This window comes from Haliotis rubra, unplaced genomic scaffold (genome assembly GCF_003918875.1).
Source record: "Haliotis rubra isolate DU_JTF1 unplaced genomic scaffold, ASM391887v1 Scf76, whole genome shotgun sequence".
Lineage (NCBI taxonomy): Eukaryota > Metazoa > Mollusca > Gastropoda > Lepetellida > Haliotidae > Haliotis > Haliotis rubra.
Window position 1 is genome coordinate 2506846 of NW_025767479.1, and position 25885 is coordinate 2532730.

A 25885-nucleotide genomic window follows, 5' to 3' on the forward strand; every position below is an offset into this window, starting at 1 on the left:
ACCAATGACATGCGGGCACTGCTAAATGTGGAACACAGGTAAGGAAACATGACACCTGGTGGTGGTAGACACGATAACCAGTGATATTCGGGCACTGCTAAATGTGGAACACAGGTAAGGAAACAAGACACCTAGTGGTGGTAGACACGATAACCAATGACATGTGGCACCACTGCTAAATGTGGAACACAGGTAAGGAAACAAGACACCTGGTGGTGGTAGACCACGATAACCAATGACATCGCGGGCACTGCTAAATGTGGAACACAGGTAAGGAAAGAAGACACCTGGTGCTGGTAGACACGATAACCAGTGACATGCGGGCACTGCTAAATGTGGAACACAGGTAAGGAAAGAAGACACCTGGTGGTGGTAGACACGATAACCAGTGATATTCGGGCACTGCTAAATGTGGAACACAGGTAAGGAAACATGACACCTGGTGGTGGTAGACACGATAACCAGTGACATGCGGGCACTGCTAAATGTGGAACACAGGTAAGGAAAGAAGACACCTGGTGCTGGTAGACACGATAACCAGTGACATGCAGGCACTGCTAAATGTGGAACACAGGTAAGGAAACAAGACACCTGGTGCTGGTAGACACAATAACCAGTGATATTCGGGCACTGCTAAATGTGGAACACAGGTAGGAAACAAGACACCTGGTGCTGGTAGACACAATAACCAGTGATATTCGGGCACTGCCAAATGTGGAACACAGGTAAGGAAACAAGACACCTAGTAGTGGTAGACACGATAACCAATGACATGCGGGCACTGCTAAATGTGGAACACAGGTAAGGAAACAAGACACCTGGTGGTGGTAGACACAATAACCAGTGATATTCGGGCACTGCTAAATGTGGAACACAGGTAGGAAACAAGACACCTAGTGCTGGTAGACACGATAACCAGTGATATTCGGGCACTGCTAAATGTGGAACACAGGTAAGGAAACAAGACACCTAGTGGTGGTAGACACGATAACCAATGACATGCGTGCACTGCTAAATGTGGAACACAGGTAAGGAAACAAGACACCTGGTGGTGGTAGACACGATAACAAGTGACATGCGGGCACTGCTAAATGTGGAACACAGGTAAGGAAACAAGACACCTAGTGGTGGTAGACACAATAACCAATGACATGCGGGCACTGCTAAATGTGGAACACAGGTAAGGAAACAAGACACCTAGTGGTGGTAGACACAATAACCAATGACATGCGGGCACTGCTAAATGTGGAACACAGGTAAGGAAACAAAACACCTAGTGGTGGTAGACACAATAACCAATGACATGCGGGCACTGCTAAATGTGGAACACAGGTAGGAAACAAGACAGCTGGTGGTGGTAGACACGATAACAAGTGACATGCGGGCACTGCTAAATGTGGAACACAGGTAAGGAAACAAGATACCTGGTGGTGGTATACACGATAACCAGTGATATTCGGGCACTGCTAAATGTGGAACACAGGTAAGGAAAGAAGACACCTGGTGGTGGTAGACACGATAACCAATGACATCGCGGGCACTGCTAAATGTGGAACACAGGTAAGGAAACAAGACACCTAGTGGTGGTAGACCACGATAACCAATGACATCGCGGGCACTGCTAAATGTGGAACACAGGTAAGGAAACATGACACCTGGTGGTGGTAGACACGATAACCAGTGATATTCGGGCACTGCTAAATGTGGAACACAGGTAAGGAAACAAGACACCTAGTGGTGGTAGACACGATAACCAATGACATGCGGGCACTGCTAAATGTGGAACACAGGTAAGGAAACAAGACACCTGGTGGTGGTGAACCACGATAACCAATGACATGCGGGCACTGCTAAATGTGGAACACAGGTAAGGAAAGAAGACACCTGGTGCTGGTAGACCACGATAACCAGTGACATCGCGGGCACTGCTAAATGTGGAACACAGGTAAGGAAACAAGACACCTGGTGCTGGTAGACACGATAACCAGTGATATTCGGGCACTGCTAAATGTGGAACACAGGTAGGAAGAAGACACCTGGTGGTGGTAGACCGCGATAACCAATGACATGCGGGCACTGCTAAATGTGGAACACAGGTAAGGAAACAAGACACCTAGTGGTGGTAGAACCGCGATAACCAATGACATCACGGGCACTGCTAAATGTGGAACACAGGTAAGGAAACATGACACCTGGTGGTGGTAGACACGATAACCAGTGATATTCCGGGCACTGCTAAATGTGGAACACAGGTAAGGAAACAAGACACCTAGTGGTGGTAGACACGATAACCAATGACATGCGGGCACTGCTAAATGTGGAACACAGGTAAGGAAAGAAGACACCTGGTGGTGGTAGACACGATAACCAATGACATGTGTGCACTGCTAAATGTGGAACACAGGTAAGGAAAGAAGACACCTGGTGCTGGTAGACACGATAACCAGTGACATGCGGGCACTGCTAAATGTGGAACACAGGTAAGGAAAGAAGACACCTGGTGGTGGTAGACACGATAACCAGTGATATTCGGGCACTGCTAAATGTGGAACACAGGTAAGGAAACATGACACCTGGTGGTGGTAGACACGATAACCAGTGACATGCGGGCACTGCTAAATGTGGAACACAGGTAAGGAAAGAAGACACCTGGTGCTGGTAGACACGATAACCAGTGACATGCAGGCACTGCTAAATGTGGAACACAGGTAAGGAAACAACACACCTGGTGCTGATAGACACGATAACCAGTGATATGCGGGCACTGCCATATGTGGAACACAGGTAAGGAAACAAGACACCTGGTGGTGGTAGACACGATAACCAGTGATATGCGGGCACTGCTAAATGTGGAACACAGGTAAGGAAACAAGACACCTGGTGGTGGTAGACACGATAACCAGTGACATGCGGGCACTGCTAAATGTGGAACACAGGTAGGAAACATGACACCTGGTGCTGGTAGACACAATAACCAGTGATATGCGGGCACTGCCATATGTGGAACACAGGTAAGGAAACAAGACACCTGGTGGTGGTAGACACGATAACAAGTGATATGCGGGCACTGCCATATGCGGAACACAGGTAGGAAACTAGACACCTGGTGGTGGTAGACACGATAACCAGTGATATGCGAGCACTGCCATATGTGGAACACAGGTAAGGAAACAAGACACCTGGTGGTGGTAGACACGATAACCAGTGATATGCGGGCACTGTTGAATGTGGAACACAGGTAGGAAACAAGACACCTGGTGGTGGTAGACACAATAACCAGTGACATGCGGGCACTGCTAAATGTGGAACACAGGTAAGGAAACAAGATACCTGGTGCTGGTAGACACAATAACCAGTGACATGCGAGCACTGCTAAATGTGGAACACAGGTAAGGAAACAAGACACCTAGTGGTGGTAGACACAATAACCAATGACATGGGCACTGCTATATGTGGGAACACAGGTAAGGGAAACAAGATACCTGGTGCTGGTAGACACAATAACCAGTGACATGCGGGCACTGCTAAATGTGGAACACAGGTAAGGAAACAAGACACCTAGTGGTGGTAGACACAATAACCAATGACATGCGGGCACTGCTAAATGTGGAACACAGGTAAGGAAAGAAGACACCTGGTGCTGGTAGACATGATAACCAGTGACATGCGGGCACTGCTAAATGTGGAACACAGGTAAGGAAAGAAGACACCTGGTGCTGGTAGACACGAGAACCAATGACATGCGGGCACTGCTAAATGTGGAACACAGGTAAGGAAACAAGACACCTGGTGGTGGTAGACGCGATAACCAGTGACATGCGGGCACTGCTAAATGTGGAACACAGGTAAGGAAAGAAGACACCTGGTGGTGGTAGACACGATAACCAGTGATATGCGGGCACTGTTGAATGTGGAACACAGGTAGGAAACAAGACACCTGGTGGTGGTAGACACAATAACCAGTGACATGCGGGCACTGCTAAATGTGGAACACAGGTAAGGAAACAAGATACCTGGTGCTGGTAGACACAATAACCAGTGACATGCGGGCACTGCTAAATGTGGAACACAGGTAAGGAAACAAGACACCTAGTGGTGGTAGACACAATAACCAATGACATGCGGGCACTGCTATATGTGGAACACAGGTAAGGAAACAAGATACCTGGTGCTGGTAGACACAATAACCAGTGACATGCGGGCACTGCTAAATGTGGAACACAGGTAAGGAAACAAGACACCTGGTGGTGGTAGACACAATAACCAGTGACATGCGGGCACTGCTAAATGTGGAACACAGGTAAGGAAACAAGACACCTGGTGCTGGTAGACACGATAACCAATGACATGCGGGCACTGCTATATGTGGAACACAGGTAAGGAAACAAGATACCTGGTGCTGGTAGACACAATAACCAGTGACATGCGGGCACTGCTAAATGTGGAACACAGGTAAGGAAACAAGACACCTAGTGGTGGTAGACACAATAACCAATGACATGCGGGCACTGCTAAATGTGGAACACAGGTAAGGAAAGAAGACACCTGGTGCTGGTAGACATGATAACCAGTGACATGCGGGCACTGCTAAATGTGGAACACAGGTAAGGAAAGAAGACACCTGGTGCTGGTAGACACGAGAACCAATGACATGCGGGCACTGCTAAATGTGGAACACAGGTAAGGAAACAAGACACCTGGTGGTGGTAGACGCGATAACCAGTGACATGCGGGCACTGCTAAATGTGGAACACAGGTAAGGAAAGAAGACACCTGGTGGTGGTAGACACGATAACCAGTGATATGCGGGCACTGTTGAATGTGGAACACAGGTAGGAAACAAGACACCTGGTGGTGGTAGACACAATAACCAGTGACATGCGGGCACTGCTAAATGTGGAACACAGGTAAGGAAACAAGATACCTGGTGCTGGTAGACACAATAACCAGTGACATGCGGGCACTGCTAAATGTGGAACACAGGTAAGGAAACAAGACACCTAGTGGTGGTAGACACAATAACCAATGACATCACGGGCACTGCTATATGTGGAACACAGGTAAACAAGAAACAAGACACCTGACATGTCTGGGGCAAGCTAAATGTGGAACAGACACAATAACCAGTGACATGCGGGCACTGCTAAATGTGGAACACAGGTAAGGAAACAAGACACCTGGTGGTGGTAGACACAATAACCAGTGACATGCGGGCACTGCTAAATGTGGAACACAGGTAAGGAAACAAGACACCTGGTGGTGGTAGACACAATAACCAATGACATGCGGGCACTGCTAAATGTGGAACACAGGTAAGGAAACAAGACACCTAGTGGTGGTAGACACGATAACCAGTGACATGCGGGCACTGCTAAATGTGGAACACAGGTAAGGAAAGAAGACACCTGGTGCTGGTAGACACGATAACCAATGACATGCGGCACACTGCTAAATGTGGAACACAGGTAAGGAAACAAGACACCTGGTGGTGGTAGACGCGATAACCAGTGACATGCGGGCACTGCTAAATGTGGAACACAGGTAAGGAAACAAGACACCTGGTGGTGGTAGACACAATAACCAGTGATTTGCGGGCACTGCTAAATGTGGAACACAGGTAGGAAACAAGACACCTGGTGGTGGTAGACACGATAACCAGTGATATTCGGGCACTGCTATATGTGGAACACAGGTAGGAAACAAGACACCTGTTGATGATAGACACGATAACCAGTGATATTCGGGCACTGCTAAATGTGGAACACAGGTAGGAAACAAGACACCTGGTGGTGGTAGACACGATAACCAGTGATATTCGGGCACTGCTAAATGTGGAACACAGGTAGGAAACAAGACACCTAGTGCTGATAGACACGATAACCAGTGATATTCGGGCACTGCTAAATGTGGAACACAGGTAGGAAACAAGACACCTGGTGGTGGTAGACACGATAACCAGCGACATGCGGGCACTGCTAAATGTGGAACACAGGTAGGAAACAAGACAGCTGTTGCTGATAGACACGATAACCAGTGATATTCGGGCACTGCTAAATGTGGAACACAGGTAGGAAACAAGACACCTGGTGGTGGTAGACACGATAACCAGCGACATGCGGGCACTGCTAAATGTGGAACACAGGTAAGGAAACAAGACACCTAGTGGTGGTAGACACGATAACCAATGACTTGCGGGCACTGCCATATGTGGAACACAGGTAGGAAACAAGACACCTGGTGGTGGTAGACACGATAACCAATGACATGCGGGCACTGCTATATGTGGAACACAGGTAGGAAACAAGACACCTGGTAGTGGTAGACACGATAACCAGTGATATTCGGGCACTGCTAAATGTGGAACACAGGTAAGGAAAGAAGACAGCTGGTGGTGGTAGACACGATAACCAGCGACATGAGGGCACTGCTAAATGTGGAACACAGGTAAGGAAACAAGACACCTGGTGGTGGTAGACACGATAACCAATGACATGCGGGCACTGCTAAATGTGGAACACAGGTAAGGAAACAAGACACCTAGTGGTGGTAGACACAATAACCAATGACATGCGGGCACTGCCATATGTGGAACACAGGTAAGGAAACAAGACACATGGTGGTGGTAGACACGATAACCAGTGACATGCGGGCACTGCTAAATGTGGAACACAGGTAAGGAAACAAGACACCTAGTGGTGGTAGACACAATAACCAATGACATGCGGGCACTGCTAAATGTGGAACACAGGTAAGGAAACAAGACACCTAGTGGTGGTAGACACAATAACCAATGACATGCGGGCACTGCTAAATGTGGAACACAGGTAAGGAAACAAGACACCTGGTGGTGGTAGACACCATAACCAGCGACATGCGGGCACTGCTAAATGTGGAACACAGGTAAGGAAACAAGACACCTAGTGGTGGTAGACACAATAACCAATGACATGCGGGCACTGCCATATGTGGAACACAGGTAAGGAAACAAGACACATGGTGGTGGTAGACACGATAACCAGTGACATGCGGGCACTGTTGAATGTAGAAACAAGACACATGGAACCATGTGTGGATTCTAGGTCAGAATAAGTCCCACTGCTGTCATTATCTTGGACCAATCTGATTAGTTTCTTGGTCTGTTGTTTAATCCTGCACTCAGCAATATTGCAGCTATATGGCGGCGATCTGTATATAATCGAGTCTGGACCAGACAATCCAGTGATCAAATTCATGAGCTTCGTTCAACGCAGTGATATGTGTCAACCAAGTCAGTGAGCCTGACCACCCGATCCCGTTAGTCGTCCTTATGACAAGCATGGGTTACTGAAGACCATCTCTTCCGGATCTTCATGGGTATCTTGAACCAAACAAGGCAGAACAGTAAATACAAATACAGTAAACTAAACTCAAGGGGACCACTAAGTTTATTACATTCTAACCATAGTTCATTATACACATTTTGTCAAAAACATACAGCAAGTGTCTTTCAGTGGCATTTAGAAGTTGTACATTGATGTCCAAGATATTTTTATGGATTAAACTTCTTTTTAATTTAAATTAAATTAAAAAGAAGCTTAATCCATAAAAATATCTTGAACATACAGCAAGTGGCCAGGATTACAAAACATTGTGTTATATGCATCAATTCATTATACGCATGTTAGTTATAAACATAGTTTACTGACTAGATATGTTTATGATGTATACAGCATTGACTTGACATGACCATTATTGATTGTGATTTTCTCTCTTGTCAACAGGAATCTAAATCCTGACAATGAAATGAGGAGGATATTTGGTTCCAGGGTAGTTCAACAAGAAACAAAGTGAGTCAAGTAGTTTCATCTGGAATTCATATACAATGAGAATGTTCTCCGCTCAAACTATTTCACTTTAATAGCTTCAGTTCTCTAGAAAGGTATGCAGATGCTTGTGAGTATTAGCAGGTAGAAATGGTCAATGTATTTTGGTTTTTAAATTATACGTTTGATTTTGTTCGGATTTTACTGTTATATTGATAACAAAAACATTATCATAATACCTCGGTGGTGTAGCCTCATGGTTAAAGTATTTGTTCGTCATGCTGAAGACCCAGGTTCTATTCCCAACATGGGTACAATGTGTGAAATCCATTTCTGGTGTTCCTGCTGTGATATTGCTGGAATATTGCTATAATCGGCGTAAAACTAAACTCATTCACTCACTCTTTTTCCATCTAAGCTGCCATGGCTACAAAGAGTTGTAACTTTAAGTAATGTTTGAATGTTTGGTTGTTTGATTCAAAATACTACTATGAAATTATGATAAAAAATGATCTGATAAATGTCTCTCCCCAAATAAAAAGTCGGCAGAGAGGAAGACATAGAACTTTCCATAGAGGAACAAAGCTGGTCCAGCCTCGAGACAACTGGCCAGCGATTGGAAGAACAGGTAATATGATAGGATAATGAAGAAATCCTCAAGGTTACTACTCACAGCGCTAACCTTGGCCTTGATGATGGGTTAGTTTTTAGAACAGTTTTGAACTTGATCAATTATTCAGTTAAAACAATAATGTGTTACTAAGTCTGTTCCAAAGCTGCTTGGATCTATTAGCATGAAATACATCATGATAAGTGGCAGTTTGTCTTTAGATCTTGATTGTTATAGGTTGGGCCTTTGAGAACAAAGGCCCAACACACAACAAATATTTCTTTTTGTACTAATTTTTCCATGAAGATGCCATGGTGTTTAAAAACTACACAATATATTGAGATGGCCTCTCTAAGTTGTATTAGGAACTGGCAATTTAACTTTTATTCATGACAAAGAAATCAGATATATATAAATGCAAGTCTGAATGCTTCACTCACTCGTACCTGGAATATTGAAGCCAGCTACAGTAACAAGCTCAAATTTGCCTGCATCATATAGAAGCACTAGCAATATGAGTTTTACAGGATTTGCACAGATCAGTCCAGTTTAGCCTCAGCAATACAGCTTTGGAAAGCTATATTGTAATCCTTATACAAGCACAACTAGACAATAGATAACTGATTGGGACATTCTTGCCATACTATTTTTATTTTTCCTGTACAATTTTTAAACAGATTGTTCAGATTGTTCATTAATAAATGTGTCATTAGTTGTGTGTTTTCATATTGGCCATGTGATAGGTCTTTGATCAGTTATATAGCACCTCCGGCAGGCTGCATTGGGTCAATGTTACTGACCTTATACCTGTAACTAGGCCAGTATGAACCCACGCTTTTGATAACAAAGTCAACATTGTTTCTGTTTTCAGGATTATCTATGTCACTTCTAGACAACCGTCCAAACTGTCAACTGTTTTCATTTGAACATAATCACCAATACCAGCAGACTGAGTTCAAATTCCTGGAAGCAGTGGAATCACTCAACCCACAGAACATTGCTGTAAGTCGCAGGCATAGTGGAAAGGGATGGGGTCATTTGACAGAATAACTCTGCCTTTACTGCAGCATGTCATTGTATCCCAATTACATAGATCCATGCTCATTCCATTTATCACTGGATTATCTAGTCCAGACTCTTATTTACAGATTGCCGCCATATAGCTGGAATATTGCTGAGTGCTCCGTTAAACAACAAACTAACACTGCATACTCCTGGTACATACTTCTATGAATCACAGTCTCAACAGAAACTTTTAACCTGCTGCCGTTCTCACAAGTATTGTTTCATATATTTCTTCTTGGAACAAAAATCCCAGAGCAGATGCATGACTTTCCAGATGGCACCAATAATTTTAGGTTTCACCGATGCTACTACAGATCGATGTTACTTTGGCATCATTTCTTCAGTTGACAATGAAAGCATTTGCTTCAGTTATGTTACAATATTTTAGTCACCCAGCAGTTTCCCAGCACAGTCATGGCTCCTTGAGACACTGAATGTTTTGTGTTTGTACAGAATTTGCTGCAGATGCACCCCTACCACATCAATGGACTCATCCAGCTAAGTGATGTCTTCAAGATGAGTGAAGATATGCAGATGGCCGCTGAGCTTGTTGGTAAGGCGTTTCAAAGTATTATGTAACTAAGGTGTGTGGTTTGTTAACATTTTCTGTATTCCAACTGTAGTTCTGTATTCAGACCAGTGGTTGATATAAGAGCAGCATCCAATGTTGTCATGGTATCAGCCATTATCTACCATGTCAACCAAGCTTGAGCAACTGATCCAAATTAGTTGTCTGTTCTACAACTACTGGTAATATTAATCCAGGCGACATCAAGACCAATGAAGTTGCACATAGTCATTCAAAGGTGTAGTGGTGTACCCACTGCTATCTGCAGACATGCCACATGAAGACAGACTGTTAATTAATTAGGAAGGTGATCCACAATAGGATAAACAGATACACTGTCATCATGGCCATGAATCTCAGGCTGCGGCTCAGTTAAATGCCTTTGTGTTTTAACATTGCTAATCCTTTTTTGAGACAAAATGGAAAATTCTGACAATTTGAAAACACATTTCCTTCACATGGGAAACCACTGAGTGCTTTTGGCTTCCAGTGAAAAACAATTGACCTTCCTTTTCATCAGTGTTCAGAGCAATATGGACTGGTACTAGATTTCTTCCTATATCTGTCCATCTTTTGCACAGGTAGTCCTTGAATTTGAAACTGCATCAAAATGTGCTTGAATTTGTTCATTATTTTAAGTATACATTACTGTTCATTACAGAGAGAGCATTGTATGCATTTGAACACACGTTCCATCCGTCCTTCAGCATGACAACCGGCACCTGCAGGCTTGACTTCAGGAGGCAGGAGAACAGGTACTTGTAATAAGACTAAGAGTTAAACTGTCTCGATAATGTAAGAATTGGCTTTCCAAAGCTTGTATATATGTGATGAACTTGCTGAATAAACTATGTATGGGTAAGAAGTAATCTGTATGGTGTTTGTGTTTCATCTGAACAAACTGTATAATGTTTGTATGTCCACTGAACAAGTTATGTGATAATTGTATGTCCACTGAACAAGTTGTATTGTTTTTTCTATGTGCACTAAACAAGCTGTATGATGTTTGTATGTCCACCAAACAAGATATGTGTTTGTATGTCTACTAAACAGGTTGTATGAAGTTTACATGTCCACTGAACAAGCTGTGTGATGTCTATGTCTACTGTTTACGTTGTATGGTCTACTGAACAAACTACAGTCAAATCCCGATGAGTCGAATCGCTGGGGACCAAGTAATAAATTCGACTTATCAATGTATTCGAGACATAGGTATGTCTATGAGGGTAGAAAAAAAAAGTTGATCGAATATTGAACATTTCCTTTATTCAGCACATCATATCAAAATATAGCACAACAATACATTAGGTGACATAGATAATGGAAACAAACAGTATATAAATGAGAACACGTTTCAATACTAGCACAATGAAATACAAAATACATGTACCTCTTAAAATCCGTGAACAAAATCTATCGGCAATCGTTAGATATACTTGGCGCCATCTGGAATCTTGTTACTTCAAAAAGACGAACTCACTTCTGGAAAAAGTCTGACATTAATGTTTGTTTCTGTGAATTTCCCTTACATTTATCCACAAATTCCCGGACGCTTGCCAAGTGGGAAAAATGTTCATTTCAACCAAGTAGAAAGAGTGCTAGGTGGAATTTCAAACTCTCTCGCAATTTCACTCTTGGATTTGGTACCTGCCTCCACTGCAGTGATCGCTGCAAACTTCTTGTCAATAGTGTGCACTTTTAGAATGGGCTTACGTTTGGAGTTGATGTTTCCGATCTGGTTATCCCCCCAGGATTTAGACTGGGTTCTTGGCCAGATTGCTGGGAACATTGTTACTCCGCCACGATATACAGATCATGAATAGTAATAACCAAATGAAAGCTGCTATATAAAGCAACCGATTTGATTGAGTTAACTCAATGTCATGTGCTAATTCGTCCGTTTCCGTAAAATCACTAATCTGCCTTTTGAACTCACCCGACAATAGCGGAAAGGTGTGAGCTGCGCTGGTTTGTTAATTGGTTCAGTTAGCTACACCAATTAACTTCTCATTGACTGACTTCGGCTTATGTATACAAGATTACTGTTGTTTGAATCTCATGGGACCAAATTTCCTTTTCGAGTCATCGTGTGTATTTATGAGATGAATTCGTGTAACCGGTAATCAAATGATGACAACTATAACAGGGAATGGTCGGGACCGACAGGTACTTCGAGTTATGCATAATATTCAAGACACCGGCATTCGACTCATCGGGATTTGACTGTATATGATGTTTGTGTGTCTACTGAACAAGCTATGTGATGTTTGTGTGTCTACTGAACAAGCTATGTGATGTTTGTATGTCTACTGAAAGTGAGTGAGTGAGTGAGTGAGTTTAGTTTTACGCCGCACTCAGCAATATTCCAGCTATATGGCGGCGGTCTGTAAATAATCGAGTCTGGACCAGACAATCCAGTGATCAACAGCATGAGCATCGATCTGCGCAATTGGGAACCGATGACATGTGTCAACCAAGTCAGAGAGCCTGACCACCCGATCCCGTTAGTCGCCTCTTACGACAAGATAGTCGCCTTTTTATGGCAAGCACATGGGTTGCTGAAGACCTATTCTACCCCGGATCTTCACGGGTCTACTGAAAGAACTATATGATGTTTGTGTGTCTACTGAACAAGCTATACAATGTTTGTATGTCTACTGAACAAGCTATATGATGTTTGTATGTCTACTGAACAAGCTGTGTGATGTATGTGTGTCTACTGAACAAGCTATGTGATGTTTGTATATCTACTGAACAAACTATATGATGTTTGTATGTCTACTGAACAAGCTATATGATGTTTGTATGTCTACTGAACAAGCTATATGATGTTTGTATGTCTACTGAACAAGCTATGTGATGTTTGTGTGTCTACTGAACAAGCTATGTGATGTTTGTGTGTCTACTGAACAAACATGACATTTGTGTGTCTACTGAAGCTATATGATGTTTGTATGTCCACTGAACAAGCTATATGATGTTTGTGTGTCTACCGAACAAGCTATGTGATGTTTGTATGTCTACTGAACAAGCTGTGATGTTTGTGTGTCTACTGAACAAACTATGTGATGTTTGTGTGTCTACTGAACAAGCTATGTGATGTTTGTGTGTCTACTGAACAAACTATATGATGTTTGTATGTCTACTGAACAAGCTATATGATGTTTGTGTGTCTACTGAACAAGCTATGTGATGTTTGTGTGTCTACTGAAACAAGCTATATGATGTTTGTGTGTCTACTGAACAAACTATATGATGTTTGTGTGTCTACTGAACTAACTATATGATGTTTGTGTGTCTACTGAACAAGCTATGTGATGTTTGTGTGTCTACTCAACTAACTATATGATGTTTGTATGTCTACTGAACAAGCTATGTGATGTTTGTGTGTCTACTGAACAAGCTATGTGATGTTTGTATATCTACTGAACAAGCTATATGATGTTTGTGTGTCTACTGAACAAGCTATATGATGTTTGTATGTCTACTGAACAAGCTGTTTGTGTGTCTACTGAACAAGCTATATGATGTTTGTGTGTCTACTGAACAAGCTATATGATGTTTGTGTGTCTACTCAACTAACTATATGATGTTTGTGTGTCTACTGAACAAGCTATATGATGTTTGTGTGTCTACTGAACAAACTATATGATGTTTGTATATCTACTGAACAAGCTATGTGATGTTTGTGTGTCTACTGAACAAGCTATGTGATGTTTGTATATCTACTGAACAAGCTATATGATGTTTGTGTGTCTACTGAACAAGCTATATGATGTTTGTGTGTCTACTGAACAAGCTATATGATGTTTGTGTGTCTACTGAACAAGCTATATGATGTTTGTGTGTCTACTGAACAAGCTATATGATGTTTGTGTGTCTACTGGACAAGCTATACAATGTTTGTATGTCTACACTGTACAAGCTGTATGATGTTTGTGTGTCTACTCAACTAACTATACAATGTTTGTATGTCTACACTGAACAAGCTATATGATGTTTGTGTGTCTACTGAACAAGCTATATGATGTTTGTGTGTCTACTGAACAAGCTATATGACTTTTGTGTGTCTACTGAACAAGCTATATGATGTTTGTGTGTCTACTGAACAATCTATACAATGTTTGTATGTCTACACTGTACAAGCTGTATGATGTTTGTGTGTCTACTCAACTAACTATACAATGTTTGTATGTCTACACTGTACAAGTTGTATGATGTTTGTATGTCTACAGGGCAATGTACCTGTGCCTGTGCCGCCATCTATCGTCAGTTGGACAGAGGGGGTGCAACAGGACTGCTCTGGAGTTCTGTAAACTTCTTCTCAGGTAGGTGTTATTTCGTCATTGAGAAAGGATACAGAGAGGATTTGAACAGGAATCAGTTTAACCGAACCTGAATCTATTACCATGATGTGTCAAAATTGTACACAACATATATTTGTATGCTTTTTTTAACAAGCTCTCTTTATATTTAGCTGTTTACTATTTTTGTGACATCCAGTGGTAAGTGATCTACAAAAGGAAGACAATGAGTTTTTCATGTACATTTCTATTATTCTTTTTTCAAAAGTGTGGTATTATTCCTTTCAAATGAAAAGATTTCTATAATGTTGAATATATTGCCCTATTTAAAATCTGGAATTTGGTACATATTTGTTTTGAATGTACTATGTTCCTACTAGAATGGGTGTAAAAATTGGTAAAATCTTTGTTTGTCTTGTAATGTCGATCTTAACTCATGAAATGACTCACTGTCTTGTCTAGATTTGATTATTTACAGGCCTCTCCGATATAGCTGGAATATAGTTGTGAGCAGCATTAAACAACAAACAAACAAATTCTCTTGAATTAAAACTTAAATATGTTTCTAGGTTCATGTTATATTTTTCACTGTTGATTGAATGAGGTCACACATGATATTACAGCTTGGACCCTGATGGTGACCCTATGTGTGTGCTGCTGATGATTGACTTCTATGCACTGCGAGCTGAACAGTTCAGCTTCCTCATCAGGATGTACCATGAGTGGGAGGTGAGTTGATTTAGAAAGCCGGGTACTTAAAGATGCTTAGACACACTGGATCTTTAGGGCAATAGGTGACCCTCTTTTCAGTTTTTGAGTTCTTTTAGCTGCAATGAATTAATTTTTGATTATCTACAATTTGCTTTTAAGATGCAGGAAGTATTATGTTTTTTTTCTATTTTCAATTATTTTTCAAATCAAAGTGTTCTAGGTATATCCACACTCAAGCTGTGAGTCCTTATGATACAAGTTAAAGGTAAACTTGCCTACCAAGAGAGTTCACTGTGTTGGCATATGAAAATATAAACTAGTGAGAAATTAGTTTCTTGAAAACATTTACCTCATATTCTAGAAATCTGTAACTATGGGAAACCATAATTCTTTTGGCTATAGGGGCTAGGGTGAGGTAGCCTACTGGTTAAGTGCCACCTTGTTTCACCATATACCTTACTCACTCACTCTTTCACTCACTGTCACACTGTTAGCTGACATTTCAAAGTCTTGACAACATACCCTGGTGAGCTACAGTGCTATGGTATTTACATTGGAATGTGTGATTTGCAGGCGCATCGGAACCTGACCCAGTTGCCCAACTTTGCGTTCTCTGTTCCCCTGGCAATGTTCCACCTAGCCAATCAAAACCAAGAAAGTACTGATGCTGCAGATAGTCTGGTGAGTTATGCACAGTGAGATATGTACAAGATTCACGGTTTTCTCTCTACATGTGCATATTGGAGATAACAGGCATGAATGTGGAGGCATGTGGTTGCACATGGTTCTGTCATTATACAGCACATAGGCAACAAATCAGGTGAAACTAATCAAAATTAGTTACAGAAACTAGTTTGATGGGTGACCGATTTTTGCAGTTGACCCCTGAGAGCTTCTTGAGCTTCAGTCACAGTAACTGAAGCATATTTGGTGTCTAATTAGGCAAGTAACTTTGCCTGGATTCATACACATTTTAACTGTGGTCCTGGAATGACCACTGTAGCAGCAGGAAGTAAAATACATAGTGTATTTATGACAACAGACCTATCGAACAGTGGATCGAAAACTTTCTTGTGGACAGACAGCAGTACGTGAAAGTTAACGGGGCTGTATCGAGTAAATGGACCACCAACACTGGTGCACCACAAGGCTGTGTAATATCTTCTGTTCTTTTCACCCTTTACACTAATGATTGTACAAGCTCGAATTCAACCTGTTCAACTGTAAAGTTTGCAGATGATGCAGCAATTGTCGGCAAACTGAACGACACTGATTCTGAAGAACTGTATAAAGAGGACATTAATCATTTGACGACTTCGTGTGCAGAAAACCACTTACTCTTAAATGTCACAAAAACAAAGGAACTGATAATTGACTTTCGGAGTAAACCCACAGAAATGCTTCCAGTGATAATCAACGGTGAATGTGTTGAGACAGTGTCGGAGTATAAGTATCTGGGAACCTTCATTGACTCTAAGCTGAACTGGAACTCTAACACTGAAGCCCTATACAAAAAGTATCAACAACGTCTTCATCTAATGCGTAAACTGAGATCTTTAATGTTAACCCACCTGTGATGTCATCTTTTTATGTAGCATTTATTCAGAGTATTTTAACATTTTCCTTTCATTGTTGGTATGGGTCTCTCTCAGTTCATCTCAAATCTAAAATAGACAAAATTGTTAACACTGCAAGTAAAATCGCTGGAGGCAGATTTGAATGTTTATCATCAATATATGAGCGGCAAATCGTGAATCAAGCTGTCAAAATCATATCTGACCCTACTCACTACTTAAATTTGGAATACAACCTCCTCCCTTCAGGCCGCCGCTACAAAGTTCCAATTGTGAAAACTAAGAGAGACCGTACATCCTTTATTCCAAGTACCATATCTCTCTTAAACAAATATGAAGATACCTAAATCAAAGAACTTATGTAAATATGTTTGGTATCTCTCTAATGTGTCAGTAGCTCTGCTGATGTAACACAAATTCCTGAAAAGGCATTCAAGTATTATTCTATTCTATTCTATCTTATAAGTCTTCCATGCTTCAGTATTAGTTGGTTTAATCATTCCAATGTCCACACTCTTTAGTGGGACTAGTTGTGGATAAAAAGACTGTGTGGTATCTGCCTAGTAGAACCCTGAGGGAGGTTATACTTTGTGACAAGATGTTTAAACATTACAAACTGTGTGGTTGTTTGTAGCTTCAGTCCAGCCTGATCATGTTTCCGGGCATCCTGTTGCCACTGCTGGACAAGTGCAGTGTCAACCCAGATAGTGCTGTCACATCACATCCATTTTTTTGGGCCGGCAGCACAGAACAGGTGAGTAGTTAATGCCAGTAGTGCTGGTATTGGCATACAACCTGCGATACGATACATCATGATACTAAAATTTTAGTCATGACGATATATTGCTAAAGTATTGTGCACTGAAGCTGCAATCTGATGCGAATCCCGATATAAGGGTGGCAATACGATACATATCATGATACTAAAATCTTTAATTCTGACACCAACTATAAAAACCTTAAGATCAAAACAAAACCATTTTAAAGTATTTCATCAAATTCCGCCAGCGTTTTTCAATGTTTATTCGGAAACGAGATAGTTAAGCTACTGTGTTTTGGTATTTACTGTAGTTAGCAGGGACTATAAGACCAGTTTTGCTGCTGAACACTTCAGGCGATTGTGGTGAGATTAACACAACAAATATCATCCTTCTATTTGACAGTCAGACGGTGGCGCTGAAGCAGCTGATAGCCCTGTACATCGGGCGGAGCTTCTCCTGTTGGAAGGAGCCTGATGCTATGACCTGGCTGGAGAGGAATGTGAAGGAGGTGTTGTCGAGAGTGGACAGGAAGGACCCGCTGGTTGAGGACGCCAGGCAAAAGTAAGGCCATCACTTTGTTCTGGGCTTAGCAGTACTAGAGGAGTATATCTGTTTGCTATAAAATTGAATTAAACAAATTTGCATTTGGGTTGCATAATAAAACCATGAACAAACAATAAAAAGGCAAGACTACAGAATACCGGATACCTTCCGCCATCTTTGAAAGCTTATTTTATAACTGCGCACAAAATGTGCGCAACTGAGTTCCTTAGTAACGGCGTTTTCTTTATGTTGCATACTCGACATTAGGGTTTAGGGTTTAGGTTTAGGGTTAGGGTTTAGGTTTAGGGTTAGATTAGGGTTTAGGGTTAGGGTTTAGGGTTAGATTAGACATTAGATATGATGCTTACCTTCACAGAACGAAATCGTCAGCACTGTCGTCAGCATCGGGTTGCAGGGGAGCGAAGGGGCGTCTCACATGCACAATTTCATCATCTCTGTCATGGGGTTTATATACACGACTGATAAGCTCCAAGAAAGCTATAAACATGTCCTCCCTGTTACTTAAGTACTTCCTTCTTACACAAAATTCTTCAAAATATGAAGAATACAACCCCTTAGTAGTGCCTGATCGTGGAAGAGATCTTTTCAAAGCACCCCAAGAGGACTCAATGGTGTTAGTATGTGCTCCGCCTCTCGGGGTCCTTGAAATGGATCGAAAGTGATTCACTTTCAAGTGGAGAAAGTCTTCATGCTTCAAGCAGTCATAGGCTTTCCAACAATCGCTTATTATTGTGGTGCCTGGTTTGATGTATTTCTTTATTATTGGAATTAGTGTCTCAGAGTCACGCTTGTCCACACATGCAAAAAAACAGTCTTTGGATTCCCGATCGATTCCCCCGAAAACCCACTGACCGTCAACCCTTTTTCCTCTATTAAATTTTCTTTTTCCAAACTTTGATTCGTCAATTTCCACTATTCTTCCCTCCCCACCGATCCTATCACTGTCAGAATCTGCCACAACAACACAAACTTCGCGACAGAAGTGGTACCAGTCTTATTAAGGGCTGTTGTAGATATTACTTATAGATTGATCAAGAGGATGGGTGATTATTGCTGCTGGGAGGTGTAAAATTTCGGAATAACAGCAAATGATAACGTAATGGGGCAGGAAAACCCATGTTGATGCTGGTTTTATTGAGATCAACAGAGAAGCAGGGTCGTCAGGTTATGGTGCTATCAAACCAAGCATCATAGTAAGCCTGAAACTTGGTTTCAAACACCCAAATAGGATTCTGACATTTGTAAATAATGTAACTTCCACTACAAATTGCAGCACCTTATCTCAACCCTTGTTTTATTAAATATGGACAGTGCAATATTCCGGTATTGTATGCAGGTTTGTAACCATGGTAACCACAACTCAAATGCTTGTGTGATATTTGTTCTTTAGCTTCAGTGAAATAACCATTGATGAAATATTAATTTCTTTGAAGTTGAAAGACAGGTTTGTTTCCTATTAAGGAATTGTACTAAGCTTCAAGGAGTAGTTAAACTAAAAATAGATGGTATTTTGTTTAAAGAATAGTACTATTGGATACAGAAAAGACATGCTCCTAGAATTTTTTTATAATATTTAGATATAATTTTAATAAGCCAAGTATATTTGTAATGTAAAAATTACAAAATTCATCCTGTTCAAAAATCCTCGTAAAAATTACATATTTAAAAAAAATGAATTCAGCCCCCAGTGAGGATCGAACTCACGACCCCTGGTTTACAAGACCAGTGCTCTAACCACTGAGCTATGGAGGCTTATACTAGTGTGTCAAGATGTTTCAGGAGTCATTCCAAGCCTTTCAGAAAGCCAGGAGACCTGGTAAACAAACACAATACCTGTATTGATTACAGGTAACACCTGGTACCTGTGCTATACACATTGCCTCTCGCACAAACTGAGGCAGGAATTGTGTGATCAATAACTCGTGTACCATATGTGTACAAGTCGTTTACAGTGTATTGAAAAGGGTATGATTGGGAATTATTTGATTGTGTGTAGTATATTATTGGAATAGTGTATGTACTATGTCTTGTAAACTATATTGACATAATGAGTCATTTATCATATACTCAGTTCTGAAAGAAATGCAAATTATGTAAACCTGTGCTACAGTGGAGAATAGAGAGTGAGTGAGTTTAATTATATGCCACTTTTAGCAATATTCCAGCAATATCACAGCAGGGGACACAGAAATAGGCTTCACACATTGTACCCATGTAGGTAATCGAACCCATATCTTCGGCGTGACGAGTGAGCCCTTTAACCACTAACCTACCCCACCGCCCCTAAAGAGTACTGGGAAAAAATGACACTTTATTGTTTAATATATGGTACACAAGGACATAGGGAGGGTCAGCTAAAAATATTACTAGCATTTGGAGAGGGTCATTATTTTCAAGGGATTAGTGCATGAAAAACTTGACCGCCACTCCCCTTAAATAAAAGACGAGATTAAATTACAGATTAACTTAAACCTCTTTTAAAGGATTTTGTATTATGAATTAATAGAGAGGGACATGGATCAGATTTTATTAAGAAGTCATGTTTTGAATTTTCATCCTTTTCATGTGTTGCAAAAGATAAGTAAAAGAGATGAAATGCAGGGATTTATCAGGACCTGCTCAGAGGCTGATTTTGGATCTAATGTTCAAATGCAATGTTAGAATATCTCTGATAATACATCCTTAGAATGTTAATTTGGCAAGACTTCACAACATCAGTGTGATATAATAGCAAGCACGGTACCTTTTCCTCAGCACAATGTAGATTTCCATGATAAATCTTAGAGATGGTTGTATTGAACGATATTGTATTATTTTGGAGGACATAAATGAAACATTTCAAAGATATCATCTGATCTACAGGCGAAGTATTCGGTACCAAGGCACACCACGTAACATCTACCGGCACATCATCGTGTCTGAGATCAAGGATGCCACAGCTGAACTTCCACCAGTAAGTATATCAATGGATAGAGAGACATTCCCTGACATTATGCTTGACTGATCTCATGTGTTATTATCCCCCACCACACATTTAACGCCAAACGGGGGATATAGTATTAGGCTCTGTCTGTCCATACATCCGTATGTCCGATTTGGAATATCTTAAGAACCGTTGACTAGATTCTTTTCATTCTTAGGTTCATCACAGTATGTGAAAGGTCCCAGTCAGGTTTGGTGACCTTGACCTTAATTTCAAGGTCACATGGGGACTTTAATGTTTTACCCTTGTCAGCGAGATATCTCAAGAACCGTTCACTGGATTTTCCCCAAGTTTGACATCAAGCTTCATATAGGGAAGGCATAGGTCCCAGTCGATTTTGGTGACCTTCCCTTAATTTTTAATGTCACACCGACACTTTGAAGATTTCAGCATGATATCTCAAGAACGGTTCACTGGATTTTCTTCATAGACTTTCAAGACTTCTCATGAATATTTTTTGATAAGCAATTTCTTTACTACTATTTTTTTGCATATTTCATACACCATGACATTCATGTCAAGGTCATAGTGAGTCTTGAAAATATTTCTGTGTATGAACAGCTACAGAGCAAGATATCAAGATAGACTGGTCATGTTTTTGTTGACATTTGACTTCATCTTAAGGAAACTACGACCTTCACTTTTGTTACTTTTTAAGTTTGATTTGATAATTTGTGGCGGGGGATTGTGCCACCTTAGTGACAACATCTTGTTTGTAACTGCAATAGTTAAAAATAATGATAGGCCAACAGACATCCCTTTGCTTAATGCTATTAACTACAGGTAAGCACTATCCTATGCAGTTATGTAACATGCAGATTGTCCCGAATAAATATGGCTGGTCTAGTGGAAGAGAAACTTTTCTGTCTACTCCAGTGTCGTGACATTATTCTTTAAAGAACCCAACACCTCATAAGACATTACCTGACATCGGCTAACTGCCACACCCATGTATGTGTGTTAGGGGTGGGTATTGCAGAGAATTTTCATATTGTGATATATTGCGATGCGAAAGCATGTATTGCGATATGTATTGCAATATATTGCATGAAGTATTTTTAAACAAAAAACTACTTATAATGGAGTTACTTCTTGATTTATAGAGCGAAAACACAACAAAATCACTAGGCTTGATTAAGCTTTAATAACAACTTTTAATCATGATAAAATAAAAATGTGAATAATATTTGGCACAAATGAAACAAGGACATATCCGAAGATTTCCGAGTGTTACGAAGTTTTCCAAATGCAAGTCAAAATACCGGTTTTCGATCAGCGTATCGCAATACGTATCGTTTTCATGTCTGAACCGGTAAATACCGGTAAACTGGTTGTATTGCGCAGCCCTAATGTGTGTATATGGTCTGTACCTGTAATCCCTCTCTCACTCACACTCACAGTGTACAGTAACGTCATTGTATCAGTAGTGCCAACATTATGTATCACTGCACAACAGGGCCACAATGGCAGGATATTTTCATGAGGGTTTACAGTCACAAGTTGATGAATGTCCTTACTTCCAGGAACTGACGACATCTCCAATTCTGAGCTACGACCCTCTGCCTCCTCATGATGCTGTAACAACCTATGAACGACAAGTCAGGTGAGCTAAGAACAAAGTGAGAAGTTGCTGACTTAGTCTGTCATACAGACCCTGAAACTAATATACCCAATGCAAACCATGCAAGTCTAGAATGTGTGGCAAGTCCAGATTACAACAGTTTCAGGCTGAAAATGAAGAAAGTCTCTGTGCTCCTTTTATTGTATTCTATCAACATATGTAGAAACCAATGATTTTCTGTAAAATACCTATAGATGTTAGTCTATTGCTGACTGTTTATGGTAATTTGCAGGTTTTCTGTTAAGTCAAGGTGACTTTATCATAAGTCTAAAGTTATTTGAAGTAATCCCATGTGTGCATGACTCCGAGCTTGATGTAAGCACTATTAGGTCCACAAGATCCCTCTTGAATGTAAAGTATTTACAGCTGAATCATGGCAAGTGATAATTATGGATGGATAACAGAATTGCTACAGAAACATGACACAAAGGAAAGTAGCATGGAAAGAATAACACCAGTTTCTCATACTTTGGGAAATGGTAGCTTTGACTGTTGATTGATTTTGTATAAATGTATGTAAATGCTTAAAATATTGATAGTTTCTATTAAAGGTAGTGATGTACAATTACTGTCTGTTTCAGGGGTCGAAGAGGGGAGCAAGGAGGCAGCTCACTTTCGCTCTTCCTCAGGTCTTTGTTGCCCAACTACAACCCCAATGTAAGTGTACATCTGTGTGAATGCTACATATAGGAGTTTCACATTTGGTCCAGTTGTCTGAGGTGCCACAGTTTTATCTGCATAGTTGCATCCCTTTGGGCATTCTTGAAATCAATGATTTGAGGTTTGAATCCCAGTTTCCCGATTATACTTGTAGGGGTGGTGTAGCCTAGTGGTTAAAGCGTTCGCTCGTGACGTCAAAGGCCCTGATTCGATTACCCACATGGGTATAATGTGTGAAGCCCATTTCTGGTGTCCCCAGCCGTGATATTGCTGAAATATTGCTAAAAGTGGTGTAAATCCGACCTCACTCACTCCCTCTTGAAATCAATGATTTGAGGTTTGAATCCCAGTTTACCCAATTATACTTGTAGGGGTGGTGGGGCTGTCTAGTGGTTAAAGCGTTCGCTCGTGACGCCAAAGGCCCAGATTCGATTCACCACATGGGTATAATGTGTGAAGCCCATTTCTGGTGTCCCCATCGTGATATTGCTGGAATATTGCTAAAAGTGGTGTAAATCCAACCTCACTCACTCCCTCTTGAACTTTGATTTGTTGGTTTGAATCCAAACTTGAAAATGTACTACCGTATTTCTGGTCCTGGAATAATTTCATAAGTCCTTTAGCAGCCTTGCCCTACTGGCACAGTTGCTTCAATTAAGAGTGTGGATGTGTTGAAAAGAAAGTTCTTTTTGTTTGAACATGTTGTATGTTGTATTTCTTCATGAAATATTGCTAAAAGCGGCGTAAATCCAAACTCACTCACTTACTCTTGAAATCAATGATTTGAGGTTTGAATCCCAGTTTCCCCAATTATACTTGTATGGGTGGTGGGGTAGTCTAATGGTTAAAGCGTTCGCTCGTGACGCCAAAGGCCCGGATTCGATTCCCCACATGGGTATAATGTGTGAAGCCCATTTCTAGTGTCCCCATCGTGATATTGCTGAAATATTGCTAAAAGTGGTGTAAATCCAACCTCACTCACTCCCTCTTGAAATCAATGATTTGAGGTTTGAATCCCAGTTTCCCCGATTATACTTGTATGGGTGGTGGGGCTGTCTAATGGTTAAAGCGTTCGCTCGTGACGCCAAAGGCCCGGATTCGATTCCCCACATGGGTATAATGTGTGAAGCCCATTTCTAGTGTCCCCCTCCGTGATATTGCTGAAATATTGCTAAAAGTGGTGTAAATCCAACCTCACTCACTCCCTCTTGAAATCAATGATTTGAGGTTTGAATCCCAGTTTCCCCGATTATACTTGTATGGGTGGTGGGGCTGTCTAATGGTTAAAGCGTTCGCTCGTGACGCCAAAGGCCCAGATTCGATTCCCCACATGGGTATAATGTGTGAAGCCCATTTCTTGTGTCCCCATCGTGATATTGCTGGAATATTGCTAAACGCAACGTATAAGTATACTCACTCACTCATGCACTTTATTTGTTGGTTTCACCAAACTTGAAAATGTCCTACCATGTTTCTGAGTCCTTGAATAATTTCATAAGTCCTTTAGCAGCCTTGTCCTTTAGCAGCCTTGCCCTACTGGCACAGTTGCTTTGCAATTAAGAGTGTGGATGTGTTGAAAAGAAAGTTCTTTTTGTTTGGATATGTTGTATGTTGTATTTCTTCACCAAACTGGTGCTAAAGCAGTCTAGTGTCCCTTAGATGTGTCAGGATAAGCTGTGAATCTTGATTTTCTCCCTTTCATATTCTTTGTCATATTTCATTATTCTTGTGCTTTTAGGCTCCATATCTCTGTCTTTGTCACCTCCAGCTTGCTCAGATTCAAATGTTAAACTATAATACTGATAAGTGAATAATGTTAATGAAATATAGTTTAAAGCAGTTCAGAAGAAGTCTTATTGGTTTCACTTCCATCTTTGTCACTTCCAGGTTGAGGTATAATACTGATAAGTGAATAATGCTGTAACTCTAATGGGACGGTGGGGTAGCCTAGTGGTTAAAGCGTTTACTTGTCACGCTGAAGACCGGGTTTGATTCCCCACATGGGTACAAGGTGTGAAGCTCATTTCTGGTGTCCCCTGCCATGATATTGCTGGATTATTGCTAAAAGCAGCGTAAAACCATACTCACTCACTGTTACTGAAATACTATTCAATTCATTTCAGAACATTTTTCATTTTTCACTCTCACCATGCTCATAATCAGTGCCACTTTATTCCAGGACCCGGATCCAGCCCCAGCAGCAGTTCCAGCTGCAGAGGGCGCTGCAGGGGGAGATAACCCAGAAGGGAACAATTTGCGAAGAGGCATTGGCGTGTTGATGGATGCCATGCGGGACTTGTTGAACAACATCCAGCCTGTGGAGCCTCCAGTGGAGAACAGGCAGGATGAAGATGGGGAGGAGAGGGATGAGGGGGAGTGGGACTGAGGGGGAGGGGGAACATGAGACCTGGGCCTCCTTTCACAAAGCACTAAGGTGATCCTCAGTCACTAAGGTAACCTTAGTGCAATGTTAAAGAATGGGAGTTAAGGTTAATCTTAGTAGGAGGAAAGCTTAGGGGAACTCATACTGGTGGGGTGGGGGAGAATAAAGAGTAGGAGGGAAAGCTTAGGGGGAACTCATATGGGGGTGTAAAAGTGTGGAGGGAAAGCGTGTGTGTGTGTGTGTTAGAGAATAAAAGAGTAGGAGGAAAAGGGAAAGCTT

General features: G+C 41.3%; 1 protein-coding gene and 1 non-coding gene across 2 annotated transcripts in view; one reads left to right on the forward strand and one right to left on the reverse strand.

Annotated features, from left to right (window-relative positions):
• Positions 1-25609, forward strand: part of LOC124260325 (transcription factor 25-like) — a 32963-nt gene extending 7354 nt beyond the window's left edge. The window contains 15 exon segments of the mRNA XM_046694604.1: positions 7761-7826; positions 8345-8430; positions 9284-9414; positions 9931-10030; positions 10707-10800; positions 14281-14373; positions 14973-15078; positions 15634-15741; positions 17269-17361; positions 17363-17388; positions 17798-17956; positions 20822-20912; positions 22466-22545; positions 23145-23220; positions 25403-25609. Coding sequence (XP_046550560.1) covers positions 7761-7826; positions 8345-8430; positions 9284-9414; positions 9931-10030; positions 10707-10800; positions 14281-14373; positions 14973-15078; positions 15634-15741; positions 17269-17361; positions 17363-17388; positions 17798-17956; positions 20822-20912; positions 22466-22545; positions 23145-23220; positions 25403-25609 — 1516 coding nt within the window.
• Trnat-ugu lies at positions 19639-19711 on the reverse strand. The gene has a single exon. It is a non-coding gene; the product is annotated as a tRNA-Thr (tRNA).
• Positions 25610-25885: the final 276 nt, after the last annotated feature.